This window comes from Hordeum vulgare, chromosome 1H (genome assembly GCF_904849725.1).
Source record: "Hordeum vulgare subsp. vulgare chromosome 1H, MorexV3_pseudomolecules_assembly, whole genome shotgun sequence".
Lineage (NCBI taxonomy): Eukaryota > Viridiplantae > Streptophyta > Magnoliopsida > Poales > Poaceae > Hordeum > Hordeum vulgare.
The window spans coordinates 396,875,247-396,902,291 of record NC_058518.1 but is presented as its reverse complement, the minus strand read 5'-3'; the positions used below and the strand labels follow the sequence as shown (position 1 = coordinate 396,902,291).

The following is a 27,045-nucleotide window of genomic DNA, read 5'->3' as shown; positions in this document are numbered from 1 at the left end:
GAATTCCCCTCCCTGACACACCTCTCTCCCGATCCCGACCCCTCTCCTCCTCCTGCCGCTGCCACCCTCTCCTCCACCCACACGGCTACACGCCACCCTCTCCTCCGGCAAGGTCGCTCCGCCCGGATCTCGTTGATCTGCCCAGATCGCCCCGTCCCTGTCCCTCTCCTCCGCCTAGATCGCCTCGTCCAGGTCCATCTCCTCTGCCCAGGTCGCCATGGACCGATCCTCTCCTCCAGCAAGGTAAGGACACCACGACGGAGGCCACCTGTCCCTCTTGCCGCCGGTAAGGATTCTGCTCTTCTTCTCCTTCCCTGCAGATTTGACCTAAAAATGCTAGTGCCAGCCAAACACGAAATTTGAATTTGAAATCTTGATTCAGCCAAATGAAATTTTGATAGAGATTTCATTTCATTTCAATCAAATGAAATGAAATCAGGGGAGCCAAACGAGCTGTAAGCAAAAAGTCCAGCTCGGAGCGACCCAAGGCAGGCCATTTCCAAATTTGAAAAACGGGACAGCGTCTCCGAAGGAAACCCTGCCCAAGTAAGTACATGAAATTATTATTATATCAAACCAATAGACGCCCACGCATCGCCCTCGCCGCCTTCCGTAAGCAACCTCCCCCTGCCCTCCTCTCCTCTCCCCTTCCGCCTTGCCACGCCCTTCCCCAAATCAATCGCGCCCTTCCACGCCTCTCCAGAACCTTCCCCACCGATCACCCGCCGCCCGCCGCCGCCCCGCCGCCGAAGGGGATGCCGCGGGCGGTAGCGCCCTGCCCCGCGCTCTAAAACCCTAGCTGGCCCCATCCAGCCGCCGCCGCCATGACCACCCCCCACCTAGGTCTCGGTCTCGCGCCGCCGCCGCCGCCATCCGCTGACCCTTCCGCCGCGCCGCCGTCCCGCCGAGCCCCTCGGCTGGCCAAGCGCCGACACGCGGCCACCACCTCCCGCTCTCGCGCGCAACCGTCGACCTCGACCTCGGCGCCGTGGAATCCATTTCTCGGCGGCGGTACGGATGCGTTGGGGCAGGACGGAACTGGCGGGTCGGGGAGTGTGGGTGGTGGCGGTGGTCACGAATTCGGGAAGGGCCAGAAGGCGGGCAATGTGTTTGGGCCTGCTCCAGCGGCGAGACAGCAGCAGCCGCCGGCGTCATCCAATGAAGCTCCCTTCGTGTTTGGGAGCGTGAGGGACAGCCTGCCACGGTTCGATGTAGGCTCATCAGCTGCTTCGAAGCTGGACCGTAAGATGGGGAAGCTGAACCTGCAGAGTCCAGGTAAATGCAGCGTTGGTGCTGGTAAGGGGGTGGATCAAAACCAGAAGAGCTTTGTTTTTGGTGCTACTATACCCATTTCCGCTTCCAACAGGGATGCGAATGTGCTCCCGGAAAAGCTGACACAGTTGAATATAGGAACCCAAGTGCCATTACAGAACGAGGGTGCTAATGTTGGGCCCAAAACTTTTGTGTTTGGAAGCAATGGGGCTGGGAGTTTTGCTGATAGTAGGAGCACTGCTTCCTCTTGTGCCGATTCATGTGCTTCCAGTTCAGTTCAGGTTACTCAGGCAAATGGTACACCAGAAAGTGGTCATGCAGAAAGCACTATTGATGTTGCTGGAGACTATGGTGCTGATGATGCAAGTGTGCTTCAGGAGAAGATAACACAGTTGAATATAGGAAGTGGCACATTTAAGTACATGAAAGATGGAGGTAGCGGTAGTCATCAAACTGAAGTGTTTCGCTTTGGGGATGGCCAAACTGCAGGTACTATATTTAGCAATGATTCAAGCAATACTTCAGACAAGGGCAGTATATTTTTCTCCTTTGGGAATAGCAATGCTTCTACCTCTGCTAATGGTGCTGCCAATTTACCTCCAGAGAGGGCATCAAATTTGAATGTAGGAGGTGGAGTTACGAAGAGCATGAAAAGTGATGATACAAATTGTTCACCAGAGGCTTTTGTATTTGGAAGAAATGGAAACACATACTCTGCTTCAGAGCAGTCAATGAGGGTTGTCATGGATAATGGTGATAATAGTGGCAGTGGTGCAAGTACAAGCACTTGTACTTCAGCTCATGGTACTATGGGGAGCACACTTCCGGAGAAGATGACAAAGTTAAATATAGAGCAGGTAGTCCCATCTCAGAGCATGAAAGATGAAGCTGCTGCACGGCAACCAGAACCATTTGTTTTTGGAAGTAATGCAACTTCAAGTTTTTCTTCTTTGAAGACCACATCATTCACAAGCTTTCAAACTAATGTATCCTCTGAGTCAAAGGGCAGTAGAGGGAACTTGGCTAATGGTGGCAGTGGCAGCAGTGTAAATGCTCTATCTGAAGGGGCTGCAGAACATGCACTGCAAGATGATATCAAGAAATTAAACATCAACGAGGAAGGACCGTCAGATGGAAATGTCAAGGCAAATGATGCTTGTACTCCTAAATTTTCCTTTCAGAGCAAAGCAGAAGCTGTACTAGGATATCATACCTTTCCTCAGCCCAAAGTTCAGGAGTCATGCCCGTTTACTCCGTTGAATAGTTTCTCTACTTCTGCAAATGCGATGCCCTCTTTTAGTTCCAACCCTCCGAATGGAGGAAGAGGAAGTGCTGGTGAATCTTGTGCGGTCAAACAAGATCCTGCTAGTTGCTCCAGAGAGAGCTTATTTGGTATAGACTATATAAAATCAGCGTATAGAGACAAAAAGGAAGCACAGAAAAGCACAAGGAAAAAGAAAAGACCAACTAGGCTAAAACAACATGGTCAACTCCATCAAGTTTCTCAAGAAGCATGCGCCAATGGACTAGCTTCAGATTTAACAGGTGACTATTCTCCAATGGATTGTTCTCCTTATCAGGCATCAGTTGAACAAGTGCCAAGAGAGCCATTCGTGAGTTGTGATCAGTCCACTGACATTGGTGATAGTAATGTCCCAAATCAGAACACCAGTTGTGCTGAAGATGATCTAGTTTCTGCAACTGAGCACTTGGTTATTGATGCTGATCTTCCAACGTATCAAGATGAAGGCAGAGATTCAATCGCGGATGCATCTGAGAGTAATTTTGGTAGCAACTTTTCTAGTTTCGATGGAGAGATAAATTTCTGTAATGCACCGCAGCCCATTTTCACTAATATGAATGTTGGTGCAAACGGTGAACCTAAAATGTACACAACAGAAGCTTGGGTTGATGGTTCTGGATGTAATGTTAGTGGGCCAATTTGCGAAGAGAACACCTCTAGAACACCACACGAGTCTGGTGAACCTGTTAATATTCAATCAAGCTCGGTAAATTTGAGTGGGCTGAACTTCACCTTTGGTGCATCACTGTACCCTGAAAGTTCCTTACCGACACAAAGACATACTACAAAAAGAAAGTTAAGGACTAAGGTTGGTCAGGCGCCTAAGCCTTCAGCTACCCAGGCTTCTGTACAACCAAAAGGCTCACAAGACACAAAGAGCATGCAGTTTTCCCCAGAAACAAGCACAACAGAAAATTCAGTGAGAGAGCAGTTGAGGAGAGATGCATCAATTTCTGCAGATTTGGAGACTTGTGAGACCTGGCGTACAAGGTTTGTCTGGACATGTTTTTCTTTTTTCTTTTTCTATATATCTCATTGCCATCGTTGTGGCATTTAGAAATATCTTACTGCAAAAGCTTGTGTTACTCCAGTTTTTGATATATCATAGTTTGTTTGTTTTATTTGTGCCAGTGGGAATCAAGCCTATGCAAATGGTCACTTTGCTACTGCAGAGGGGTGTTATACCCGTGGAATAAATTCGATTTCCCAGTATGGAACTTCTGGACGCTGTTCCCATGCATTGATGCTGTGCTATAGCAACCGTGCAGCTACTAAAATGTCTCTGGGGAGAATGAGAGAAGGTCTTCAAGATTGTTTGATGGCGACATCTATTGATCCCACCTTTCTTAAGGCTAAAGTTCGTGCAGCAAAGTAAGGAGTTGCTATCCTCAACTCAACTAATTCTTCTGTATACTAGCTAAATACCGTGCTACAGATCAACAAATTAGATTGCTTCAGCATGTCAAACCATAACTGTTATGCTACATGACACACCCTTTGCATCGATCTAATCTCTCGGCCAAGCCCTGCCTCGAGTAGAATCTAGAGACATATAGGTTTTGCTTTGAGATTATCCCACATGTAAGACGGTGTAGGAGAAGGTGTATGGACCGCTGCCACTGAGATTCACGTCTTTACAGAATTAAAGATTGATACTTTTTCCATTGCAATAGCATGTATGGTTCAGCAAAAAACATCAGAGCCCCGATCATCATACGAGGAACTAAATTTATGCAAGGGCCATTGATGTATATTTTTCTGGTAAATGCCAAATAGTGGTATGTTCTGTTCTTTTATCATGGAAGATTCAAAGTTACTTTTAGCATTATTAATAACTTTAAATTTATATGCATCTGGAAGGTCAGTAATGTGTGTCCTTCTGGTTGCAATACTGCAAGTATGCTCAGATAATTCAGATCTCCTCTTATGTTGCTCAGGTCATAACCATGTTATTTTACATGACTAAAACTAATAGCCCATGGGAAAACATTTCTGTTGTGATTATCTGGTTTGCCGCTTGATATGTGTTGTACTAGAGTACTTTGGAGAGACCATTAACCCAGCAACTTCAGTTGCTGGTACTTTCTTACCGTTAAACTTCTTAAGTGATTGCTAGGTTTAACTTCTTACTATCTACGAATGCAGTTGTCAACTTGCGCTTGGGGATCTTGAAGGTGCATCAAACAATTACACAGCCTGTTTGAAATCTAGTAACACTGCTGATTTTGACACCAAAATGTTTGCTGAGGCTTCTAATGGTCTGGAAAGAGTCAAGGCATGTTTTTTTCTGCTCAAGTGGTTACCTTCAAGTTTTTAATCCTGTATAACTTAGTAGTATCATCATATTAAACCACCCTTTAATTTTTTTCTTCTGTTCAGTTTAGTGATATCAGCATGTTTTGGAGTTTACGCCTTCAGTCTTGTCAGTCCAACATACCAACAACTTGTGGTTCTCTAGCAATACGTTATGAAAGTATGTATTTTGTGTGGCTACAATCAGACAATCAATGTTAACCAAAGGGCTAGATGGTTTTGGTGTCAGGCTATCTCCTGGTGCGCAATCCCTGATTAGACTAATGCATGAATCCTGATCAGGGTCCTAGGTTGCAGACCGGAGTCTGCCAACTCCCTGATTAAGCTAATGCGTATCTCCAAGTAGGCTTGTAGGTGGCCATATAAGCCGCAAGCCAGGACCTGGTGCCCAGTCCCTGATTTGGCTCCTGGGTAGCTATGTGGAATACTTTGGCTAGGCAAACAAGGTATCATCAAGGAGTTACTGTTTGATACACCTTCCTTTGCTTCGGCTGCAGGGGCATATCTTGTGCGCACTAATAGCTAGTCAATGATATAAGCTACATTTGGCTACCTGCATCTAAAATTTGAAGATCACTTTTGGTCTTGCTAAAATAGCGTGAGCTTCTCCAATATAATTTGTGTTTGGACTTGAAGATCCAGAATCACGTACCAACCCCATAGTATATGACTATCCGCTTAATGCATGTTGAATCTCTCGTCTTGGTTTGGTGGCACCACCTAGTTATCGATATGCAATTGTTACATTCCCTTCTTGGATCGGATGTACTAGTTTTTGAATGATCGTTTCCTTTGGGAGTACCCACAATTTAATTGAGTTCAAAACTTCCCAGTAGAAATAAGATTTGAGTTACCTGCTTGTTCTAGCATTATATCTCATTGACATCCTTTTACCAATACTGCAGAGAGTGGCAGACTGTATATCCCAGGCCAGGGAGCTTCTTAAGAAAAGAACATTGCCTGAAGCAAAAACAGCTTTGGAACTTATCTCCAGTGCATTGCACATAAGTTCACACTCGGATAACCTAATGGAGATGAAAGCAGAGGCACTCCTGACGGTATGTATTTATAGCCTGAGGTTTTACACTGATGAATTGTTAAGAATCCTTCATTTTTTAATCACCGCTTCACTAATATGGTTGCGACACTAAACAGCTACGAAGATATGAAGAAGTGATTGAACTCTGTCAAGAAACAGCAGATTTAGCTGAAAGAAATTCTGTTTCAATTAATGCCAATGAAGAGCCAAATATTTCCAGTGTATCTGAAAAGGCAGAATGCTCTGTAACACTTTGGCGACCATTCCTTATTTGCAAGTCCTACTTCCTTCTAGGCAAGCTTGAAGAGTCTCTTGACTTGTTAAAGAGGCATGAGCTAGTGACACCTGCCGAAGAGAGGTAAATTTTGCAGGTCCTGTGATTTCATCTTCTTTTTGCAGCTTGTATTGTGATATTTAACTTCTGAATGTGACAATCATGCAGTGACGGGAGCACTACAAATTGTTTCTCATCATTGGCTACAAGTATAAGGAAACTTCTTTCCTTCAAGGTATATATCTGTTTCTATTGATTTTTCTTCATCCTCTGGCACACTAGCAAAGTAGAAACCTGCTGATATGTTTTGTGTCATATCTACCAATGGTTTGTCATATCTACCAATGGTTTGTCATATCTACCAATGGTTTGTGTATGCTGATTATATTTCCTTGGCATCCTATTACTTTGAATGCTATAAATTGTTTCTACATTTCCCGACGGCTAAATTTGAGTTGAACAATCAAGTTTTCTATTTTTTTGTAAGTTCCATATACATGGTGTTCGCTGACGTATATGCATTATTATTGTCATCTCATTTCTAAGTCATATTAACCTCATAGCTTCAGTTATACTTGGCCTCAGAATTCTATCCACAAGTTCCTGGACCAACAAAAAGAATAAAGAACAAGCAAGAAAACCTTCTCATAGAGGGAAACATGGTTTGGAATGTGGCCTCAGATTTAAAAGAAGAAACAATGTTGAGTTTTCACATTAATTAATTTCAGAAAACATTAATAAACAAAATAAAACTGCCCCCTGGTTGCTTCATACCCTGGCATTTTGAGCCACTCTGCCTGGGGTTGGGGAGGCAGGGGTGCCATTCGGGGAGCAGCGTAGTCCGTTTGACGGTTGTGTGTGTGTGTGTGTGGCATTTTCAGCCACTCCATCTGGGGGTTGGGGAGGCAGGGGCGTTGGTGGGGGAGCAGCGTTGTCCGTCTGATAGTTGTATGTGTGTGTGCGCGCGCGTGCATGTGCACCTGCTATAGCTGGCCAATCTTATGTAGCCGGACAGACATTATATAGCAGGCTAGCAAACTAATAACTTGAAAATCAAGAATGGAGTCATAAATCTGAGAAATCTAACAGAATCGAAACCCAAGTCCTTGCAGTCTGGAATCAACAATGATAAATGCTATTGTTCTTTCTTCATCTTTGATCCTATTAGGCTGCGGGAAATGAATCATTTCAAGCTCGGCGATATTCAGAAGCTGTGGAACAGTATTCAGCGGCTTTGGTGTACAATAGTGATTCACGGCCCTTTTCAGCTGTCTGCTTTTGCAACCGTGCAGCTGCACATCAAGCACTTGGTCAACTTACTGATGCAATTGCAGATTGTTCACTAGCCATGGTTCTCGATGCAAATTATCCCAAGGTATACTTTAGTAGCTTTTGTTCTGTGTTACGAGCCTCTCTTTTTTCACATGTTTTGTATAAAATAACTGGAGGTCAAAGATTAGACACAGACTATCTGAACTGTACATCATTGTTCAAGGATTTAATCTAATAGCTTCTTAATTCCAGGCAATTTCCAGGCGAGCCACCTTATATGAGATGATAAGGGATCATGGGCAATCTGCTAATGATTTACGGAAGCTAATCTCACTTCTTCAAAAGCAAGGCAATAAGCCTGGAGTGTCACCAAAAGTTTTCAACAAGCATAGTGACCTGAAGCAGGCGCGTGCCCGACTTGTATCTGCGGAGGATGAAGCAAGAAAAGATACTCCCTTGAATTTTTATTTAATCTTGTAAGTTTTCGAAGTGAAATTTACCTGTCTGTTTGTATAATAGTGTTTTCCTTGCCACAGGTTTAGTTCCAGTTCCATCATCCAGAACAGTTGCACCTTATCAAATTAAAGCATGCCTCTTACATTTGTTTCCCCTTTTTATTATCATAGAAAAACAAAGAATACCATTGATTACGCCTACAAGAACTGACTCTGCTTTCTTATAGCCTTAGTGGAAATTTGCTCTCTCTGCTCTTCAGTGTGTCTGAAACTGTTTGTAAGAGCATCAATATGACATTGAAGTGACATCGGCAAGAAATTATGTTCTACTATATATGTTGCAACGGAACTTCATCTATCACCACCAAGTTGACATGCTTTAGCTTCGATTTTACCAGAACTTGAAAATCTCATTTCTATGTCACTATTTGAAATTTTTGGTGAACTGTCCACTTTTCATGGAATGAAGCAAATTCTGTATTGATCCTGTCATTCGGAGATAACTCGATTGGGTGTTATCCATTTTTCCAGGGGAGTCGAACCTTCCTGTTCTCCAGCAGATATTAAGAAGGCCTACCGAAAAGCTGCATTGAGACACCACCCGGATAAGGTTCCCATTATTTCAGAAAAATTCTCATTGGTTCTTTATGTAGGCAAAGTTTGCTTTTTACACCACTTTGACCTGCAGGCCACTCAACTGCTTGTAAGAAATGAGAATGCTGATGATGGGTTTTGGAGGGATGTCGTGAAGGAGGTTTATGCAGATGCCGATCATCTGTTCAAAATGATTGGAGAGGCATATAATATTCTTTCAGATCCTGACAAGGTAAAACATAACTGCAATTGACTATGATTCTGGGAAATGGAAATTAACTTATGTTTGCATGAAAGCACACCCAACCAGTTACATGCATAGTACTCCCTCCGTTCCTAAATATAAGTCTTTTTAGAGGTTTCACTAGCGGATTGCATACGGATGTATATAAACATACTTTAGAGCGTAGATTCACTCATTTTGCTTCGTATGTAGTCTCTAGTAGAATCTTCAAAAAGACTTATAGTTAGGAACGGAGGGAGTAGAAGCTTAGAAGGGAATCAGAACAGATTACCTCGTGTGCGTTTTTAGTTCCAACTATAATGTAAACATTGTACTGGAAAATCTGATAAGAGCAGTCTTAACTCTGAACTGATAACACTGCTGTTGGTAAACACTTGAGGTAGATGGGTGCCAGGATTAGGTGCCATTCAACCTGAAAACCGAACTGAATTAGCCAAATTATGGGATTATCTGGTTTATGGGCTTTGGGTTTGGCACCAATTCTTGTGCTATTCGGTTGTCACTCCATAAACTGAACTACCCAATAAGTCAATGATGTTCCGTGCAGCGCAGTTAAAATATCTCCAACCGGACTAGGTTAATTTGACCCCCCATTGGTCCGCGGACTGGAGCCGGGCGAGGGCAACCATGCCTCCATTTCCAAAATCCCCAAATCCATGCATGTGCATAGATCATTCAACGATACAAATATACAAACCAATGAAAATAGCACACAACAATTCAACAATACACTTTTTCAAATTAAAAAGTACATAGTTCAAACATAAATATTATTCGGAGTGCATACTTCAAACTAAAATGAATATGACATCACCAATCTAATTATTTTGAGCATGAATCCACATATGCTACACAAGATCATTGAGTAGTTGTGCATGCGCCTGTTGATCTCAAAGTTGTCGATCCATCTCTAGGAACTTGAGAACATTGGGCTGCATCTTATTTCGGAAGGCGGGCATGTACTTTGGGTCTCTCAAAGTCGGAAGCATGTCAAGCACCATCACCCTCATCCTCCACAATCATGTTGTGGAAGATCACCCAACAATTCACCACCTCCCATAATGTCTGACGATCCCACATAGTTGCAACTCCATGAACAATACTCCAATGAGCTTGGAGCACTCCAAATGTCCTCTCCACATCCTTCCTAGCAGCTTCTTGTATTTGGGCAAAGTGACATTTTCTGTTACCTTGGGGCTCGGGGATAGTCTTCACAAACGTTGCACACTAAGAATAGATACCATCAACAAGATAGTACCCCATGGTGTAGTTGTGCTCGTTGACGGTGTAGTTGCTCGCTGGAGCATTCCTATCACAAAGTCTTGCGAACAACGGTTATTGTTGAAGCACATTGATGTCATCGTGAGACCTTGACATGCCAAATCTGTTAAACTTCATGCACTAGCCAACACAATCAAAAGTCCGAACTGATATAAAGGGCTAGGCAATCCACATACACTTCAACACCCCCTCTCATGTGTGACGTGGGAAGTCAGCATGTGCATAGACTCAGAGGAATGGCTCAAGACGCCTATACGTGGTCATAGAGGGGGTAACAACGATTTTTGTATAAATTGCGAAAGCCAGGACTTGAACTCAAGGCCTTAGGCCCTGATACCATGTTAAACTTCATGCACTACCAACGTAACCCCAAGTCCGAACTGGTGGAAAGGGCTAGGCAAGCCACATATACACTTCAACAAAATCCATGAGTCTTTTGATGCTATTGCTTTAACAGTGATGGTGCCGCCTAGACAAATGGATTGGGGTGGTGGTGGTGGTGGTGTGGTGTTGGAGATGCTCTTAGCTGCGATATTTTTAGCTCAAAGCCCACTAACTCTTGTGGTTCCAGGCAGCCTGGTCCTCGTTCCATATCCATACGACCGTGCCTAGCTGCATTAGTCCCCCTCTCTCTGCCACCGCCAATACCTTTTCCGCTTCTCCCCAACGACCAAGATCTCCAACTCCCATCATCCATAGCAGACATTGCCGTTCCTTCTCACACTGAGCCCGCCATGGGCCCTTGCCGGCTGACAGTGGAGCAAACGAAGACATGTGACATAGTGGAAAGTGCCCCGGAGTTGTCCAACAATTTAATTAATCATCACGGTGGTGTATATGTTTGATTTGCGTAGCTTGTTTGATTCGTGAGCAATCGTCACCATGGCATATATTTGTGCTTTGCTTAGCATGTTTGATTTGTGACTGGTGGAACTGTGCATGTACCTGTTCATTTGTGGCTGGTAGAATTGTGAGTTGCCACTTCCTTTATTCTTTTTCTGCCTTTTTTCCCGGCTGCAAACTATTTCTGTTCAGTTAGTAGTTTGGCTAGTGATGAATTTGGTTGTCAATTTGTGGAACCTGGAATTAAAATTAACCCGAATAGACCGAATGTGGGGACACCGGCCTATAGGGCTCACACCTCTGATTGTACATTAGTGGTCCCATCATTGGTGTGCCACGGAGTACAACGAACTAATATCACAAGCATACATCCATTACAACACGAATATATCTTACATTGGGGAGACGATACTAGGTCAAGTCTTACATAGATAAGCCATAAGGGCGACTAGTGATTTAACACTGTAGCGAAAGCAACAATGGTAAGTTGAACCCACGGAGCAAGCCATAACCAACATGCAAGCTAAATGGGGAAGCGGCTAGTTCGCATTGACATCGTGGAGGAACTTATCTTCAAAGCATGTATCTTCCATTCCTGGCCAAGTTAATAGCCAGGGATGCTAGGTGAGTACATTTGAATGTACTCGTGAGCAACCCAAGGAATGTAATAGTAGAATCTTCATGCAAGACTCGGTACAAAGAAAGGCTTCTATGTTTAGCAGTTTGCGGAAAGCTGATTTTGAAATGCACAAGTCCTTATTAAAGAAAACAACAAGGCCTTGTGGTCCGAAGAACCACGATGCTTCAGGTTACAGACATCAACATAACAGATTATGTTGAACATCAACTTGATCATCTCATCTCACAATTCTCGGTACCCAGTACCCATCTTAACCATCATCATCATCTTACTACCCATATCATCACCATCCTTATCATCATCAGGTTATTATGAACATAGTATAAGCGTGGTCATCCCAACTGTCCTTATCCGAGGACGATGACTATTCAAATAGATTTTTACTCTATAGTGGTTGCACACTTTACCCACAAGAATTGGTGAACTTCGGAGTATAACACGACACCTTAACATAGAAAGCTGATTTTGGGCCAGTTCATTTGGTGCCTTTTTTAGGCTTCTAGATAAGCTGCCCCTACCCAACTTATTCGAGAAGCCCAACCAAAAATATTTTTTTAGAAGCCTACTAGTCAAGTCTTAATAAGTAGCAACAATACCAACAACAAAGCCTTTAGCCCCAAACAAGTTGAGGTAGGCTAGAGGCGAAACCCATAAGATCTCGCGACCAACTCATGGTTCTGGCACATGGATAGCAAGCTTCCACGCACCACTGTCCATGGCTAGTTCTTTGGTGATACTCCAATCCTTCAAATCTCTCTTTACAAACTCCTCCCATGTCAAGTTTGGTCTACCCCTGCCTCTCTTTTGACATTATCAACATGCTTTAGCCGTCCGCTATGCATTGGAGCTTCTGGAGTCCTGCGCTGAATATGACCAAACCATCTCAGACGATGTTGGACAAGCTTCTCTTCAGTCAGCGCTACCCCAACTCTATCTCGTATATCATCATTCCGGGCTCGGTCCTTCCTTGTGTGGCCACACATCCATCCCAACATGCGCATCTCCGCCATACCCAACTGTTGCACATGTCGCCTTTTAGTCGGCCAACACTCAACGCCATACAACATTGCGGGTCGAACCGCCGTCCTATAGAACTTACCTTTTAGCTTTTGTGGCATTCTCTTGTCACAGAGAATGCCAGAAGCTTGGCGCCACTTCATCCATCCGACTTTAATTCGATGGTTCATATCTTCATCGATGTCCCCATCCTTCTGCAGCATTGACCCCAAATATCGAAAGGTGTCCTTCTAAGGCATCACCTGCCCATCAAGGCTAACTTCCTCCTCCTCGTGCCTAGTAGTACTGAAACTGCACCTCATGTACTCGATTTTAGTTCTACTAAATCTAAAACCTTCCGATTCCAAGGTTTGTCGCCACAGCTCTAACTTCCTGTTGACCCCGACCGACTATCATCGACTAGCACCACATCGTCCGCAAGGAGCATACATCATGGGATATCTCCTTGTATATCCCTTGTGATCTCATCCACCACCAAGGCAAAAAGATAAGGGCTCAAAGTTGACCCTTGATGTCGTCCTATTTTAATTGGGAAGTCATCAGTGCCGCCATCACTTGTTCAAACACTTGTCACAACATTATTGTACATGTCATACCGCGATATCTTATCACAGGCCTTCTCCAAGTCAATGAACACCACATACAGGTCCTTCTTTTGCCCCATGTATCTCTCCATAAGTTGTCGTACCAAGAAAATGGCTTCCATGATCGACCTCCGAGGCATGAAACCAAACTGATTTTTGGTCACGCTTGTCATTCTTCTTAAGCGGTGCTCAATGACTCTCCCATAGCTTCATTGTATGGCTCATCAGCTTAATTCCATGGTAATTAGTACAACTCTCAACACCCCCCTTGTTCTTGATGATTGGTACTAATATACTCCGTCTCCATTCTTCTGGCATCTTGTTTGCCCGAAAAATAAGGTTGAAAAGCTTGGTTAGCCATAAAATCGTTATACCCCCAAGGCCTCTCCACACCTCAATGGGGATACAATCAGGGCCCATCGCCTTGCCTCTTTTCATCCTTTTTAAAGTCTCCTTGACCTCCGACTCCTGGATTTGCCGCACAAAACGCCTGCTAGTGTCATCAAAGGAGTCGTCCAGTTCAATAGTAGAGATCTCTCTCCCCATTGAACAACTTGTCAAAGTACTCTCATCATCTATGCTTAATCTCCTCGTTCTTCACCAGGAGCTGATATGCTCCATCCTTGATGCATTTGAATTGATCAACATCCTTCGTCTTCCTCTCTCGAATCTTGGCCATCTTATAAATGTCCCTTTTGCCTTCCTTCGTGTCTAGCCGTTGGTAGAGGTCCTCATACGCCCGACCCCTTGCTTCACTCACAGCTCGCTTTACAGCCTTCTTTGCCATCTTGTACTTCTCTATGTTGTCCTCACTCCTATCCAGGTATAGGCGTCTGAAACAATCTTTCTTCTCCTTAATTGCCTTCTAGACATCATCGTTCCAAGACCAGGTATCTTTAATTTTGCTTCTATTTTACTCGGACACTCCAAACTCCTCTGAGGCCACCTTATGAATGTAAGTCGCCATCTTCATCCACATGTTGTCTGCATCCACCTTAATGACCCTCTCCTTGAACGCCTGAGTTACCTTCCCCTTGAGCTTCCACCACTTCGTTCTAGCTACTTTTCTAGCTACTTAGGCACGCTTGTCCCACTCGGCACGAATTCGGAAGTGGAAATCAGCAACCACAAGCTTATGCTGAGGGACAACACTCTCTAGGTATCACCTTACAATCTAGGCACACACTAAAAGTCACCGGATGTGATTTTCTCTTCTTTTTAGGAGAAAATGCAAGGAGCGCTTGCGTTTTGTTTCATTGAAAAGGTGGGAGATTACATGCCTCCTAGGAGGTGATGGTTACAAAGCCAGTTCGTCATCAATGGACGTCCCAGGAGGCGGGCACCACAACTCTCATCCCTTGTGCCCCAGCTTGTGCCCAACATTTGGCTTCTACTTTGATCCTATCAACTAATGCTTCTATCGAGGGTCTCGCGTTGTTGAAGACACAATCATTCCGCTGTTTCCAAATCATCCAGGGGACAAGCATTGTGATGGATTGTAGAGCCTTGTGGAGTGCAGGCGGGGTTTGCTCCTTCGCTCGTTGCCACCAGTCATGCAAGGTATGTTCGTTACCTGGTAGTTGCACTGTTATATGCGTCCAGTCCAGAATGGTGTGCCAAGCTTGCTTGACCAATGGGCAAGCTAGAAGCAAGTGGTGGATTGTCTCTGTCTCTTGGTCGCATAGGAGGCACTTCGGGTGGTGCTGCAGGCCACGTCGGGCAAGTCTCGCTGCCGTCCAGCAGCGGTCTTTGTTGGCGAGCCAGTGAAAGAATCCGACGCGGGGCGGCACCCAACCCTTCCAGGCCTTCTTGGTTCCTGACGCCATAACCAAAGCCCCATGCACCCCTTCAAAACCTGTGTTTGATGTGCTCACGTGGCCATTGAGATCTCCTCCTATGAAGAGCCTCTCGCCAATGGGTACACTCCTAACTATGTCCTCTAGGCCTTCCTAGAACTCCCTCTTGGTGTTCTCATTATGGCCTACATGCGGGGCATACACGCTGATAATGTTGAGAACTAAATCTGCAACTACCAGCTTGACCAGGATAATCCGGTCCCCACGTCTCTTGACGTCTACCACTCCACACTTGAGGCTCTTGTTGATCAAGATGCCTACTCCATTTCTGTTTACAACTGTCCTCGTGTACCATAGCTTGAAGCCGGTACCCTCCACCTCCTTCGCCTTCTGTCCCCTCCATTTGGTCTCTTGGACGCAAAGGATATCAACACCTCTCCTCACCGCTGTATCAACTACCTTCGGAACCTTATCTGTCAAAGACCCTATGTTCCAGCTTCCTAAGCGGATCCTCCTAGGCTTGGCTAGCTTCCTTACCCTTCGCACTCGTCGAGTCAAATACGAAGGCCCTTGCTCATTTTCCACTACACCGGGCGCCGATGTAGCGCGCCACTAAGGATGCGACGGCCCTATCCTTGCTCACTTGCCACCGTATCCAGATCACGATACGGCACGCCACCAGGGGGTGACGGCCTGGCCCTTGCCCATTTGAGACTACACCGGGGCTCCGATGTGGCGTGTCGCTGAGAGGGTTTGCCCCACCGAAAATCTTTTGGGTTTCATCTCCATAAGAGTGTTTGAGTTTTGACGTTGGCTCGTCAAGCCTATCACAACCCTCATCTACCCGAGCTTGGGACCGGCTATGTTGAGACAACATAGGTGGAGTTCAAGTCTTAATAAGTAGGCTTCAAAGAAATAAATAAATTGGTTGGGCTTTTAGAATAAGGTAGGGGCAGCTTATTCCAGCTTATTCTAGAAGCCAGCAAAATAACTAGCCCTTTGTACTTGAGATAAACGCCTGATCAGTAGCTTTCCCTAGATGCCACTAATAGAGTCTGCGCGCTGGTATTCATCCCTTGTACCAACCCATCATCATCAAATGGCGCACTTGGCCTCCAAGGAGCTACCTTGGATTCTTGAACACAATCTCACACATACCAACGATGTGCCTGTAGACCGTCACTCAAGCCGCCTCATTACTTCGAGCACGACACCTTATCGGGAGTGAATCTCTCACCTCTGTCACTAATAATGCGGGCTATGCTAGTATCAAACAAGGTACTCAATAAAGCCTCTTTCCCATATAAGAGGTAGTGTGGTTGTGCTAGGTGTTGGGTCGACGGTCACATGCTTAAATCTAATCCTTTATGTAACTTCCATTTATTTTCTCTCTTAGGCATAAGTGTCACCTGACGGGGTTTTCATAGAAAATTTGAGTATGTTTGTGGCCAACCTACCTGCATGGCGAAGCATCTACCATAGCATTTAGCTATGCCCACCAAATGTTTCCTGGGCTATCAAGGAAAGGGAGTTATCCATATCTAGGGTGTCACATATACCATGCAATTAGCATCAACTACTAGCAATGCATATAATCATAGTTTTTCAATGCATGAAAATAAGTCTACTTCATGAGCAAAATAAATGGGTGATCGACATGGTCAAAAGGTTGCTTGCCTGGCTCAGTAAAGTCTTCAAATGCTTTTGGTCCTCTCCAAGTCCTTTGTCTACTTTGTTATGTAACATCGAAACGGAACAAAATAAGCAACACAAAGCAGAAAATAGAAGTGCTCTAAAAATAGGATTGTCATTTTTCTAGAACATCTCTGGTTATAAGAAGAATAACCAAAGTGAACCTAGTGTTTTTAGAGCTAGCATGATTTTTGAACAATTCATATTGGTGCAATCAAGGAGATAACGGGCATGCAAGGAATATACATGAAGCTTGAGTGGATGCTCCCATTAAAAGCGACATGATTTTAGAAACATTTATAAATTGGTTTCAGTGGAGTTGGATCTCAAATGAATATTCTAGGATTTTCCAAAGTTGATACATGTGAATAAAGTAGATCCATTAGAAACTAGGCTTAGGAAAAATGTTCACTATGGCTAGATAAATAGAGCATGATTGAACTTGTAACTCAACTTATGGAATTATTTCAATCTCACTGGAAATAGAAAAAGAAAAGGCCTAGCTGAGCTAAACGGGCCGAACGACCAGATCTGGTCCAGCCAGCGATCGCAGCCATGTGCGTGCACGCGCATGCGTGGTTTGGCTTGCCTACCAACGAGATAGAGATAGAGAGAGAGGCGGGATGACATGTGGGGACCGGGCCTGCTTGCCATCCCTAACCTTGGGCAGGGACGACGTGGTGCTCACCGGCGGTGATAGGGGCAGCAGCTCGAGAAGTGGTGGGCACGAGCGTGCTCAGGAGGTCGTCGTGCGTCGTGGTGGATGCCAGGGACCACAAAGTCGGCGACGGCGTTGAACCTGAAGGGCGACGAAGAAGACGATGACGAACTCGATGTTTTAGCCATAGATTCCGGCGGAAAATGAATGCATGAGCTCCGCATTGATGGAAGAAGAATGCATGAGCTCTGCATCGTTGGAAGAAGAATGGAAGCGAGAGGGGGTCGAGGCATGGCTGGAATCGCCTGGTCCACCGGCGACCCGAGGCATTGGCGTCGAGCTCAAACTTGAGCTTACCTACGGCTAACGACAGGGCTTTTGGCACATGATGAAGATTCGGTGATGGTGGAGGCGATTGAGATGGATGGATGTGGTCGGGGCTCGCCCGAGAGCAAGTTTCAGCTGTGGAGGTCAAAACTGCACTCTGGAGCAAGCTTGGGTGTTTGCGAGCGAATGGAGGCGAGGGAAGGAGTCTGGGGGTTTAGGAGGTTGCTAGGAGGCCGTGTGTGGCACTGGCCAGCGAGGAGATGGACACCTTGGCACACACGCTGTCCCATCGGTCATAGGAGGAAGAGTGGGCATGGGGCTTTGCCCAATGGTCGATTTCGTCACAATGACAGTCACAATGACACGAAGGTTTGGCCAGAAGGCCACTGGAGCAATGGCAAGCACTCAACAGTGCCAATTAGTCACTGTTGGCTTTGACCTGGCCGGTCCAGGGAGAGAAGAGAGATGTCCAGGAGGTTGCCACGATGAATGAGTGACTTGGGTCGACTGGATGTAGCTAGGTGGCAATGCAATGGCTGAGAGGAAGAGAGAGACAAATAATGGCCTGCTGTCCAGAAGTTAGGCAAGGGAGTTTGGATCTTTTCTGGGTCAAATTGACTGCTGAAACTTGCACTCGATGAAGATAAATGGATGGCAAGGTTCTGGTAAAAGTTTGAGGCAAAACAAAGGAACTTTGTTTTACAAAATTTTCAAAACAAGATTCTGCATGAAGTAGAAAAATAGGGGATCTTCATGTCAAATCGGTGAACTGGATGCTCAAACTTGGCATGATGGATATTTGACAACATTCACAACTCCGGGAATTATTTGGGAATATTTGGAGAACATGCCCTGTGCAAAAATTTCAAACCCTAGAAATTGGCAGAAATGAGATTTTTACATGTAGAGAGATTTTAGTCATGACCATGGGTTGGAACTCTCATATATGGAGAATATGTCTTCTGCGCTCTAAATTTTCTCAAATATTTTTGAAACATAAAAATAATTTTAACCTAATCTGTCCTATCCGTATTACTTGTCTTAGATTTGTCTAGATACGGATGTATCTAGACATGTTTTAGTGGTAGAATGGTAGGTACATCCGTATCTAGACAAATCTAAGACAAACCATTTCTGGCCTTAAGAAAAAGCTGAGAATTATAATTTTCAAAAATATAATTTTGTGGTTTTGGGATGTCCTAATACTAGTAGGATCCGGGCATAGGTTTGCAAAGCTTTTATTCCACTTAAATCAAGGACTTCTAGTTCAAGCCGTGACTTAAGGGTTTTTGAAAACATAATTTTAGAAATGCTTTTTGGCCAAAATATTTTTATGACTTGTTCCCATGGCATGATCAGTGGTAGAAATTTGGAATTCAGATCTGGAGTAGAATGGTCATATGAATTTTTCCCATGTTTTAGAGCACTTCAAACAAGCAGAGAACAATATTAAAAAATTCAAACAGAGAGAGAAACATTTCAAACAACTCAGGGTTCAGCTTAACATCATTTCAACCAGATTCAAGGTTACAGAATACTGGGTGTTACACTTAACCATATAACCAAGAAAACTGATCGCACACCCCTAGCCAGGACTTGAGACTGAAACCAGCCCTCAGGCCACTCCATGACCAGTTTTTCTTTCTCGCTTGTTAGAGCCTTAAGAGGAAGTAACTGCCCAAGAGTGTTCCAAATGGGAATTTAGAATTTGAAGTTGAAGATGCAAGACAGGTCAACTAAAATACCTGCAAGGTTTATTTTCCAAATTTGAATGTATTTCAATACCCAAATCCAAGCTGTATAGGAAATCACTAATTTTCTGGTTCAAACTGGCAATCTACTTTTAGGTTTGATTTTGATGCTGCTTGTTAGGTAACACTTATTAATGGTTGTAACCGTGAATTTTCTATAATTACAAGATGAGACTTATGCATTGCGTTTCATTTTATCAGCTACGACAACAAAACTTATTTTCCATTCAGTGAATCATTTCCCTTTTGTTTGAATTTTGCAGCGTGAAGAATATGATATTGAAGAGAATCTAAGAAATGCTAGTAGGAGAGCTTATAAGGGGAGGAGTACACCAAGGTCGCCCGAACAGCACTACAGAAGACATTATGAAGGGGGTTTTAACCCTCGGCATTGGCAATCTGCAGGGCAATCAAACAAAGGCGCACCACGCTCACGCTGGGCTGGATATGAATATTCGGATGACTACTGGTAAATTTGTTGGTAGATGCCCATGGTTGCGTGTTAACGCGGAAAGCATCTTTTGCATCGGCTGCAAATGAGCATGAGCGACCTCCTTGCACCAAGGTGTGTGGCATTTGTCATCCTGGAGTTGTTAGGGTGCCACTGCTTAACTTGCCGTCCTCCATCCTCGGCGCCCAGAGATGCATTGCAGCTTAGATGTCTGCCATTGCAGCCTAGATGTCTGCTCTTGCAGTTCTTTGGAAGAGTATGGAAATTTAAGGTCTGGATGGTCTACAGGATTGTTTGGTGGTTGAATATCTTAAACGCCACCGTTCAAGGTGACATCAGAGGGAGAGAGTTTTTCACTTTCCCTTTACAGAACAACATTATTTGTTCATGGTTGTGCACAGGGATGCATTAGTTATTTCTGGTGGGCTGGTATCAGGGGTTTTGTTACATTTACGATTACTTCATGTAATGTGCCCTACTTGACGGTGGGAAACAATGTTGTATCGTAGTCAAATCTCTTTAAGTTACCAGTTGATTGTTCTGTAGAAGTATAGTATTGTTCACGTGTTTTGGTTTCTTTTTGGTAAAGGTGTCGAATTTACCCATGCTGGCATATTTTAATTTCTGTAACGATACTAAGTGAACAGCGTGAAATTTTGACAGTACCAATGTGGCCCGGAACGCTTTGCCTGTACATTTCAGAATGACTAGATGCATTTTAGTTATGGATACATTCGTTTTTATACATTTGTGCGACAAGTAATTCTAAACGGAGGGAGTACTTGTTCCTCTCTCTCCATTTTCTTTATTCTCTCGAAACAACATTTCGTTCCGTTTTATATATAAACCAACAACAGAACAAATATGCGGTCGAACGATACAAGGTGGAGAGGTAACCCTCTTATAAAGCAAATCCGGTGATAATCGGATCACATAGAACGCACACAGCTACAATACCGAAGGAGAACATGGGGAATACCAGGTACATCGCCATGCCACACCCTAGCAGACCTAAGCTTCACAACAACTCCCTCAGGAGGGAAAGACGGCGCAAAGTGTCTTCGTTGCCGAGTCCAAAGTGGGCATGTGCTATCGCTCGAAACCTTGGCATGGAGAGGAGAACCACGACAACGCCTTTAAGAAGAGAACGACGCCCGTGAATGTCGTCGCCGTCGGCGCCAAAGCACAGAGCCTTCGCTTGGCAACTCAATGTGCTGTAGGAGGTCAACATGATAAACACAACTATCCCAGACTCCCAGATCTGGATCTGGGTGTCGTCCGTGTGATAGAGGATGAGCCCGAGGCACCCCACGCTACCCCCTCGCCGCCCACACGACCAAGAGGAGGGCCACCATCGTCGCCATAGTTCTCGTCGGATAGCCAACCATGCAGCCAACCATGTGATGCCGTCGCCCCGCCATACCAACTCTGGTACACCACTATCCGACCACTTATGGACTCACCATGGTAGGAAGAGCGGACGCCTCCATCCACTGATAGCCCGACATCAACCCTCGATTCTGGCTTATGCCCACAATGGGAAGTACCCACACATGAATCCCTAGCTAGCTCTGGTGGACTAGAAGAGACTTGAATCGAGGACTGCCGATGACCGTTGTTGAGCAAGTATACACCCTAGCCCTTTGGCCTTGGCCCAAGCGAGCACACACACCGCCATGTCCATGGCCTTTGACGCCAATTTGACGACACAAGCAGCAATGTACGACCACCACCAACTCCAATAGCACCCGCAAGAGGAAGACGCCGCTCGCGAGTACAACCCCAGCCAAGCCCAACCCCTCCCAAGCACGAACCCTAGCTCCTACCTTCCCCGCTTGCACCACACTTTGTAGGACCTTCCAAGATTGTTGGCAAGAGAGGCGACCATGCCCACCAATTCAAGCTCCCTTCCAATTTCTCCAATGTGCATGGCGTCTTTCATTTCTCTCAGCTCCGCAAGTGATTCAAGACTCCAGAGCGCACCGTTGATTTCCAAGACATTGATCCCTAATAGGATTCATCCTATTGTTAGCATCGAGTTGCTATCCTTGAAGAAATCGAGCGCAAAACTCGGAAAAAGTCTATCAAGTTCCTCAAAGTGAAGTGGTTCCATCATTCCTATGAAGAAACCACTTGGGAATGTGAGGACCCTCTCTGTTCCGAATATCCCGATTTCTTTCGTTCCTAGATCTAGGGACGAGATCTCTTTGTAGTGGGGGAGAGTTGTAACACCCCAAGAGAAACATTTATTCTATTATAACCTTTTCCATGAGATCAAGCTTGTATGACTTTCCATGTTTTATCTGAGTTGAAGAATATCACTTGTGTCATCCATTTTGCATCATGGCATTCATTTCATTTTGCACCATGGATTGTGTTGTGTGTATTGTGTGTTTATGTGTTTCAACTCCCAAGTGTTTTGAGCAAAGTGTGATATTGAGGGCATCAAGTTTTCAAAAAATTCCAACACTTCATATCCATACCCTTCTCTAAATTCTTGTTAATTTTTTGCAGTGTGTTCTTCCTGCCTTAATTTAGTGTCCACTATTTTTCTAAATTCCGTAAACAATGCCAAGGACCGACCCAGTAACTCCTGCCGCCACAACCTTGAAAAACTCAATCTCTAGCTCACCCCTCCTACTCCCCCGCACCGCTGGCCGCTTCGGCCTCAACGACCACCAGATTCGGCCATTATGGCCCTTTGCTCTTCCCCCAACCATCCCTTGTCCCCTCGTCGGCGCGCCCCCTCGCCCGCAGGGGCTCGCTTCGGACCGGGGATGCTGCGCAACTCGCCTCCCTGAGCTCCGCTGCATCGACGGCTGCGATGTCAGATCCGGCCTCAACGCCGCGAAACGTGCGGCGCGGGGAGTGTTCTAACGCCGGGGCTCGTTTCGGTCCGCCGGATCTTGGCTCGTCTCCTCACCGCGGGCATACGCGCCTTAAATCCGTGGTGATTTGCCCTGCCTCCTCATCCAAGGTCTCCCCTTCGGGCCAGGCTGACTCGACGGAGGTGGGATGGACGGAGGTCCTTTCCCGGAAGAACAGGTGGGCAGGCTCTTCTCCGTTGGTCCGTTCGGGGCGTGCCTCGATCCCGCAACCTGGCCGGCGCCGCTTCTTCAATGCGGGCGCGGGGCAAGATGCCTTCTTAAGACAGTTCAAGGGGAAGTGCTTCCGCTGCCTCAACAAACGCCACCGCCGCGTCGAGTGTCGTGACCCCCTTCGCTGCATCATCTGCAAGCGCGGAGGGCACTTCGGCAAAGACTGCCCGCAAAACCCTAGAAACGGGGGGCCAGGCGGGGCTCCTCGTGCTAGGCTCAGACCGCCAGCCGCGACGAGAGGCCCGGTGAAAGGACGACTGGTCTTTCCACCTCCCCTCCGTCGGCTCCCATGGATCTCCTCTCCCTCTGCGACCCGGCTAGGAGGCCGCAGGAGAGCAACAAGGTGATCGTGGCTTCCCCGGTGCTAGAGACAGAGGAGCACATCACGCGTCAGCATGCCGTCACCCTCACCGCCGCGGACAACACACACTGCACCACCCATGCGCCTGTCGGTAGGGTGATCTTTGAGCTGCTATCCACCCCGCCTTACAAACTCCGTGTCGCTGCCCACCAGCCGGAGGCCTTCCTCGTACACTTTGACCTCCCTGCACACAGGGAGAATGCTGTGCGCCAGGGCGTCATCAAGGTGGAGGGATGCAAGTACTTCATCAAGGCCTGGCACGAGGAGGACCACGTCGCGATCCTCAAGTGCAACCACCATGTGCGCGTTGTCATAGAAGTTCTACCGATGCAGTTTTGGTCCGTGCCGGGCGTCGAGGAGGCTCTCGGTGATGTCGGGCGTGTCGATCGGCTCGACACGCGCACTCCGGAGAGGGGCCACACAAAGACCTTCGCTTGCTGGGTTTGGGTCTAGGATGTTGCCCACATTCCGACAAAGCACGCTCTTTGGATGCTTCAACGAGGTGCCGCCCGGGCTGATGAGATCATTGGTCTGGCGCCCGCCGACCGTCACATCCGTCCACCTCCGGATGTGCGTCGCTACGACGTGCTGATCCATGTCGACCCGCTGGAGGACTGGACCCCCTGTCCCCGCGCTCCTCCCCCTCTGCTTAGAGCGGTTTGCTGTCTTTGGATGAGGAGGACGATCACCCTTTCCGCGTCTTGAATCCGGCTCTTGGGTGGCTCGTGTCGAAGGCGGCCAAGTAAGGGCTCGCAGCAGCACGCCGCGAGTCCAGGTTGCAGGCCATGGCCCCTTTCTTGGGAACGGTGGCAAGGATCGTGAAGATGGAGATGGGTGTGGCGGTTCTAGTCGGTCATGGAGGGATCGATTCATCAGCTGTGGATGCCACGCCAAGGGAAACATCGCTGACGTTGTCAAGAACGCGCATCGCTGGTGTAGCCGGACTTCGGTGGGGCGCCACCACGCGGCTGCTGGCCGAGGGGCCAACGGTGCTAGAGAGAACATGGGGGGCCCTGTGCTTCGCGCGACCCCCACTGCCTGTACGCCCTATGCCTCCGACGCTGCCCGAGGAAGACCCAGTGGCCCGGTTCTTCTCCTTCTCGGATTCGGGCCGCGACCTGTCCCCCCAGAGCGCAGACTGCACGCAATTGGAGATGGAAAATGCCATGCTAGAGGCCCTTGTCACCCTGTTGGCATTTGAAAATGGTGGCCGCTCCCCTCCATGCTTCGACGTTGGGCCAACTAAGCTGGAAAGCCCAGAGATGCTTCCATGTCTGCTGCCCTGCACCAACCACCCAGCAAAGGCCACGATGGGCTTTCAGATAGAGGCGGTGAGCTAGAGGGTGGGCGCAATCCAGATTGGCGGTGGTAGGGAGCAAGCTGCCGAGCTATTCGCCGTGTTGCCCCTCCCGGTCCTGACCAGGCAGCCGCCTCGCCCTCGACACTCTGCACCACCAAAATCCAGAGCTTCTTCAGTTCCATCTCACTGCAATGCATGTCAGGCCACAACAGCCAACTCAACCCCAGTTGCGTAGTGGGCTGTTATGCGTCTTATCCAGGAGCTGGGGAAGCTTGGCCCAAAAGGCAAGATGACTTTGCAAGCGGCAGCATAGCTCATGATGCATTTCCAGGAGCCTCTATCTGATGGGGACATCGCCGCCATTGTAAAACTCGCAGGCCTTGACCAAGCAACACTCAAAATTGCCGCGTTCATGGCGGGGGTTGTGGAGGCTGAGGAAGCAGTCCTCGGTTAATCATGTTAGCTGTAGTTAATGTATCTAGGCTCCGCCAACAGCTGGTCTTTAACCAGTTCGAGTTAGGATTAATGCTCATGTATAGTTCTTCAGTTCAGCGGTTCGTTCATCAACGACGGGGTTTTGCGCGCGTTTGTGGCCGTCGTCGCCCCCCGGCGTGCTGTATGGTGTCTCGTCATTTCTTCACTTATATGTTCAGTTGGCGGAGTAACATCTGGTTTCCTGATGGATGACACAAATTTAAATCTTTTGTGATGGAATGTGCGGGGTTCGAACTGCCCAACAAATCGTACTGCGATTTGTGACACTGCCTCAACACGTAGTGTAGCAATCCTTTGTTTGCAGGAAACAAAGATAGAGTATTGGTTGACGTCCTTAGCTTCAGAGATAGGTGGAAGCAAGCTGCAAGGCTGCATAGTGCTGCCGACAACCGGCTCCAGAGGAGGCGCGACAATTTTCTGGAATAAGACTCTAGTCAACATAGTTACTCAGCGTTGGGTAGCTTCTCCATCACCACTAGGATAAAGGAACTCCACTCCGACTCTTTCTTCTGGTTGACAAATGTGTATGGCCCGACGGACGACACACAGAAGGAAAATTTCCTCTCTGAGCTGACAGTGACAGCTCCGCTTGTGGGAGAGCCCTGGATGATAAACGATGATTTCAACATGATCTGTCAGGCGAGAGACAAAAACAACGCAAACATCAACAGAAGGATGATGGGGAAATTCCGTAGGGCCATCGATTCAGCGGGGCTGAAGGAGATAAAGTGCAAAACCCGCAGATTTACATGGAGTAATGAAAGGGAGGATCCTACTCTTTGCAGCATTGATAAAGTTTTCTGCAACAAGCCGTGGGAGGAGCCTCACTCAGAGCATGTGTTGATGGCGGCCTCCACCTCCTTCTCAGATCACTGTCCGCTTTTGCTTGCAAAAGCTGCTACGCCTTTCAGGAAAGCGCGGTTTCGATTCGAGAATTTTGGCCAAAATTCCCTCATTTCTTCGAGACTGTACTTCACGCCTCGCAGAGGCCGCCGCATGACTACCCGTTCATCAGGATCAAAAGGAAGCTAGAGCTGATAGCGATTGGTCTGAAGATTTGGAGCAAGACCGCCTTTGGGAAAGCCAAATTGCAATTTCACATTGCAAATGAGGTTATCCTCCATCTTGACACGACGCAAGAGACCAGGAGACTGACTACGGCCAAATTCAACCTCCGAAAGTAGCTGAAACTCAAGATCCTGGCGCAATTGAGAGGGCGAGGAGGAAGCAAGCATCCCAGATCAGCTGGCTGCATGAGGGGATGCAAACACCAAGCTGTTCCGTGCCAAGATGAAATTGAGAACGAGGAAAAACTTCATCCACTCTCTCACTGTGGGAAGCAAGGAAGTTGTTGATCATGGTGAAAAGGAGAAGATAATTCATGATCATTTTGCTGAGTACCTAGGCAGGCGTGAGGCGCGGAAAAAGACTATAAACTAGGAAAGGTTGAACATCCCGTCAGTGAATCAGCAGGGAATGGACTTGCCATTCTCACCAACCGAGGTGTGGTTGCAATCATTTCCTCACCGGTGGAAAAAGCTCCAGGGCCTGACAGTTCCAGAGGGAAATTCTTCAGTGCATGATGGCACATCATTCAGGAGCATATTATGGATGTTTTTCATAAATTCTATGAGCTCGCCGGGAAGAATTTTTCTTACATTAACATAGCCCTAATTGCTATGGTGCCTAAGACGAATGGCGATTCAGAAATTGGGCACCTTTTGACTCATTAGCCCGATCCACTCGGTCGCTAAACTAATCTCCAAAGTGCTTTCGGCTAGACTGGATGGTGTGATCAACGGTGTCATATCCCCGGCGCAGACTGCATTCCAAAGAGGCAAATGCATCCATGACAGCTATCAATATGTGCGGAGCTACATCAAGATGCTGCACAGAGAGAAGAAACAATCCTTATTTTTCAAGGTGGACATTGCCAGGGCGTTTGACTCAGTGTCGTGGGATATTTGTTGGAGCTCATGTAGAAA

At 46.6% G+C, this 27,045-nt stretch overlaps 1 protein-coding gene and 1 pseudogene across 1 annotated transcript; both read left to right on the top strand.

The window, feature by feature from the left end:
* Positions 1-621: 621 nt before the first annotated feature.
* On the top strand, positions 622-20,487 carry LOC123440153. Its single transcript, XM_045116727.1, has 11 exons — positions 622-3,565; positions 3,707-3,946; positions 4,721-4,850; positions 5,794-5,946; positions 6,044-6,285; positions 6,370-6,436; positions 7,370-7,576; positions 7,726-7,949; positions 8,460-8,538; positions 8,617-8,754; positions 19,619-20,487. Exons 1-11 carry the CDS (start codon positions 825-827, stop codon positions 19,826-19,828), a joined length of 4,431 nt encoding a protein of 1,476 aa, XP_044972662.1. The 5' UTR covers positions 622-824; the 3' UTR covers positions 19,829-20,487.
* Positions 20,488-23,592: 3,105 nt separating this feature from the next.
* On the top strand, positions 23,593-24,637 carry LOC123399601 (annotated as a pseudogene).
* The last annotated feature ends 2,408 nt before the right edge of the window (positions 24,638-27,045 follow it).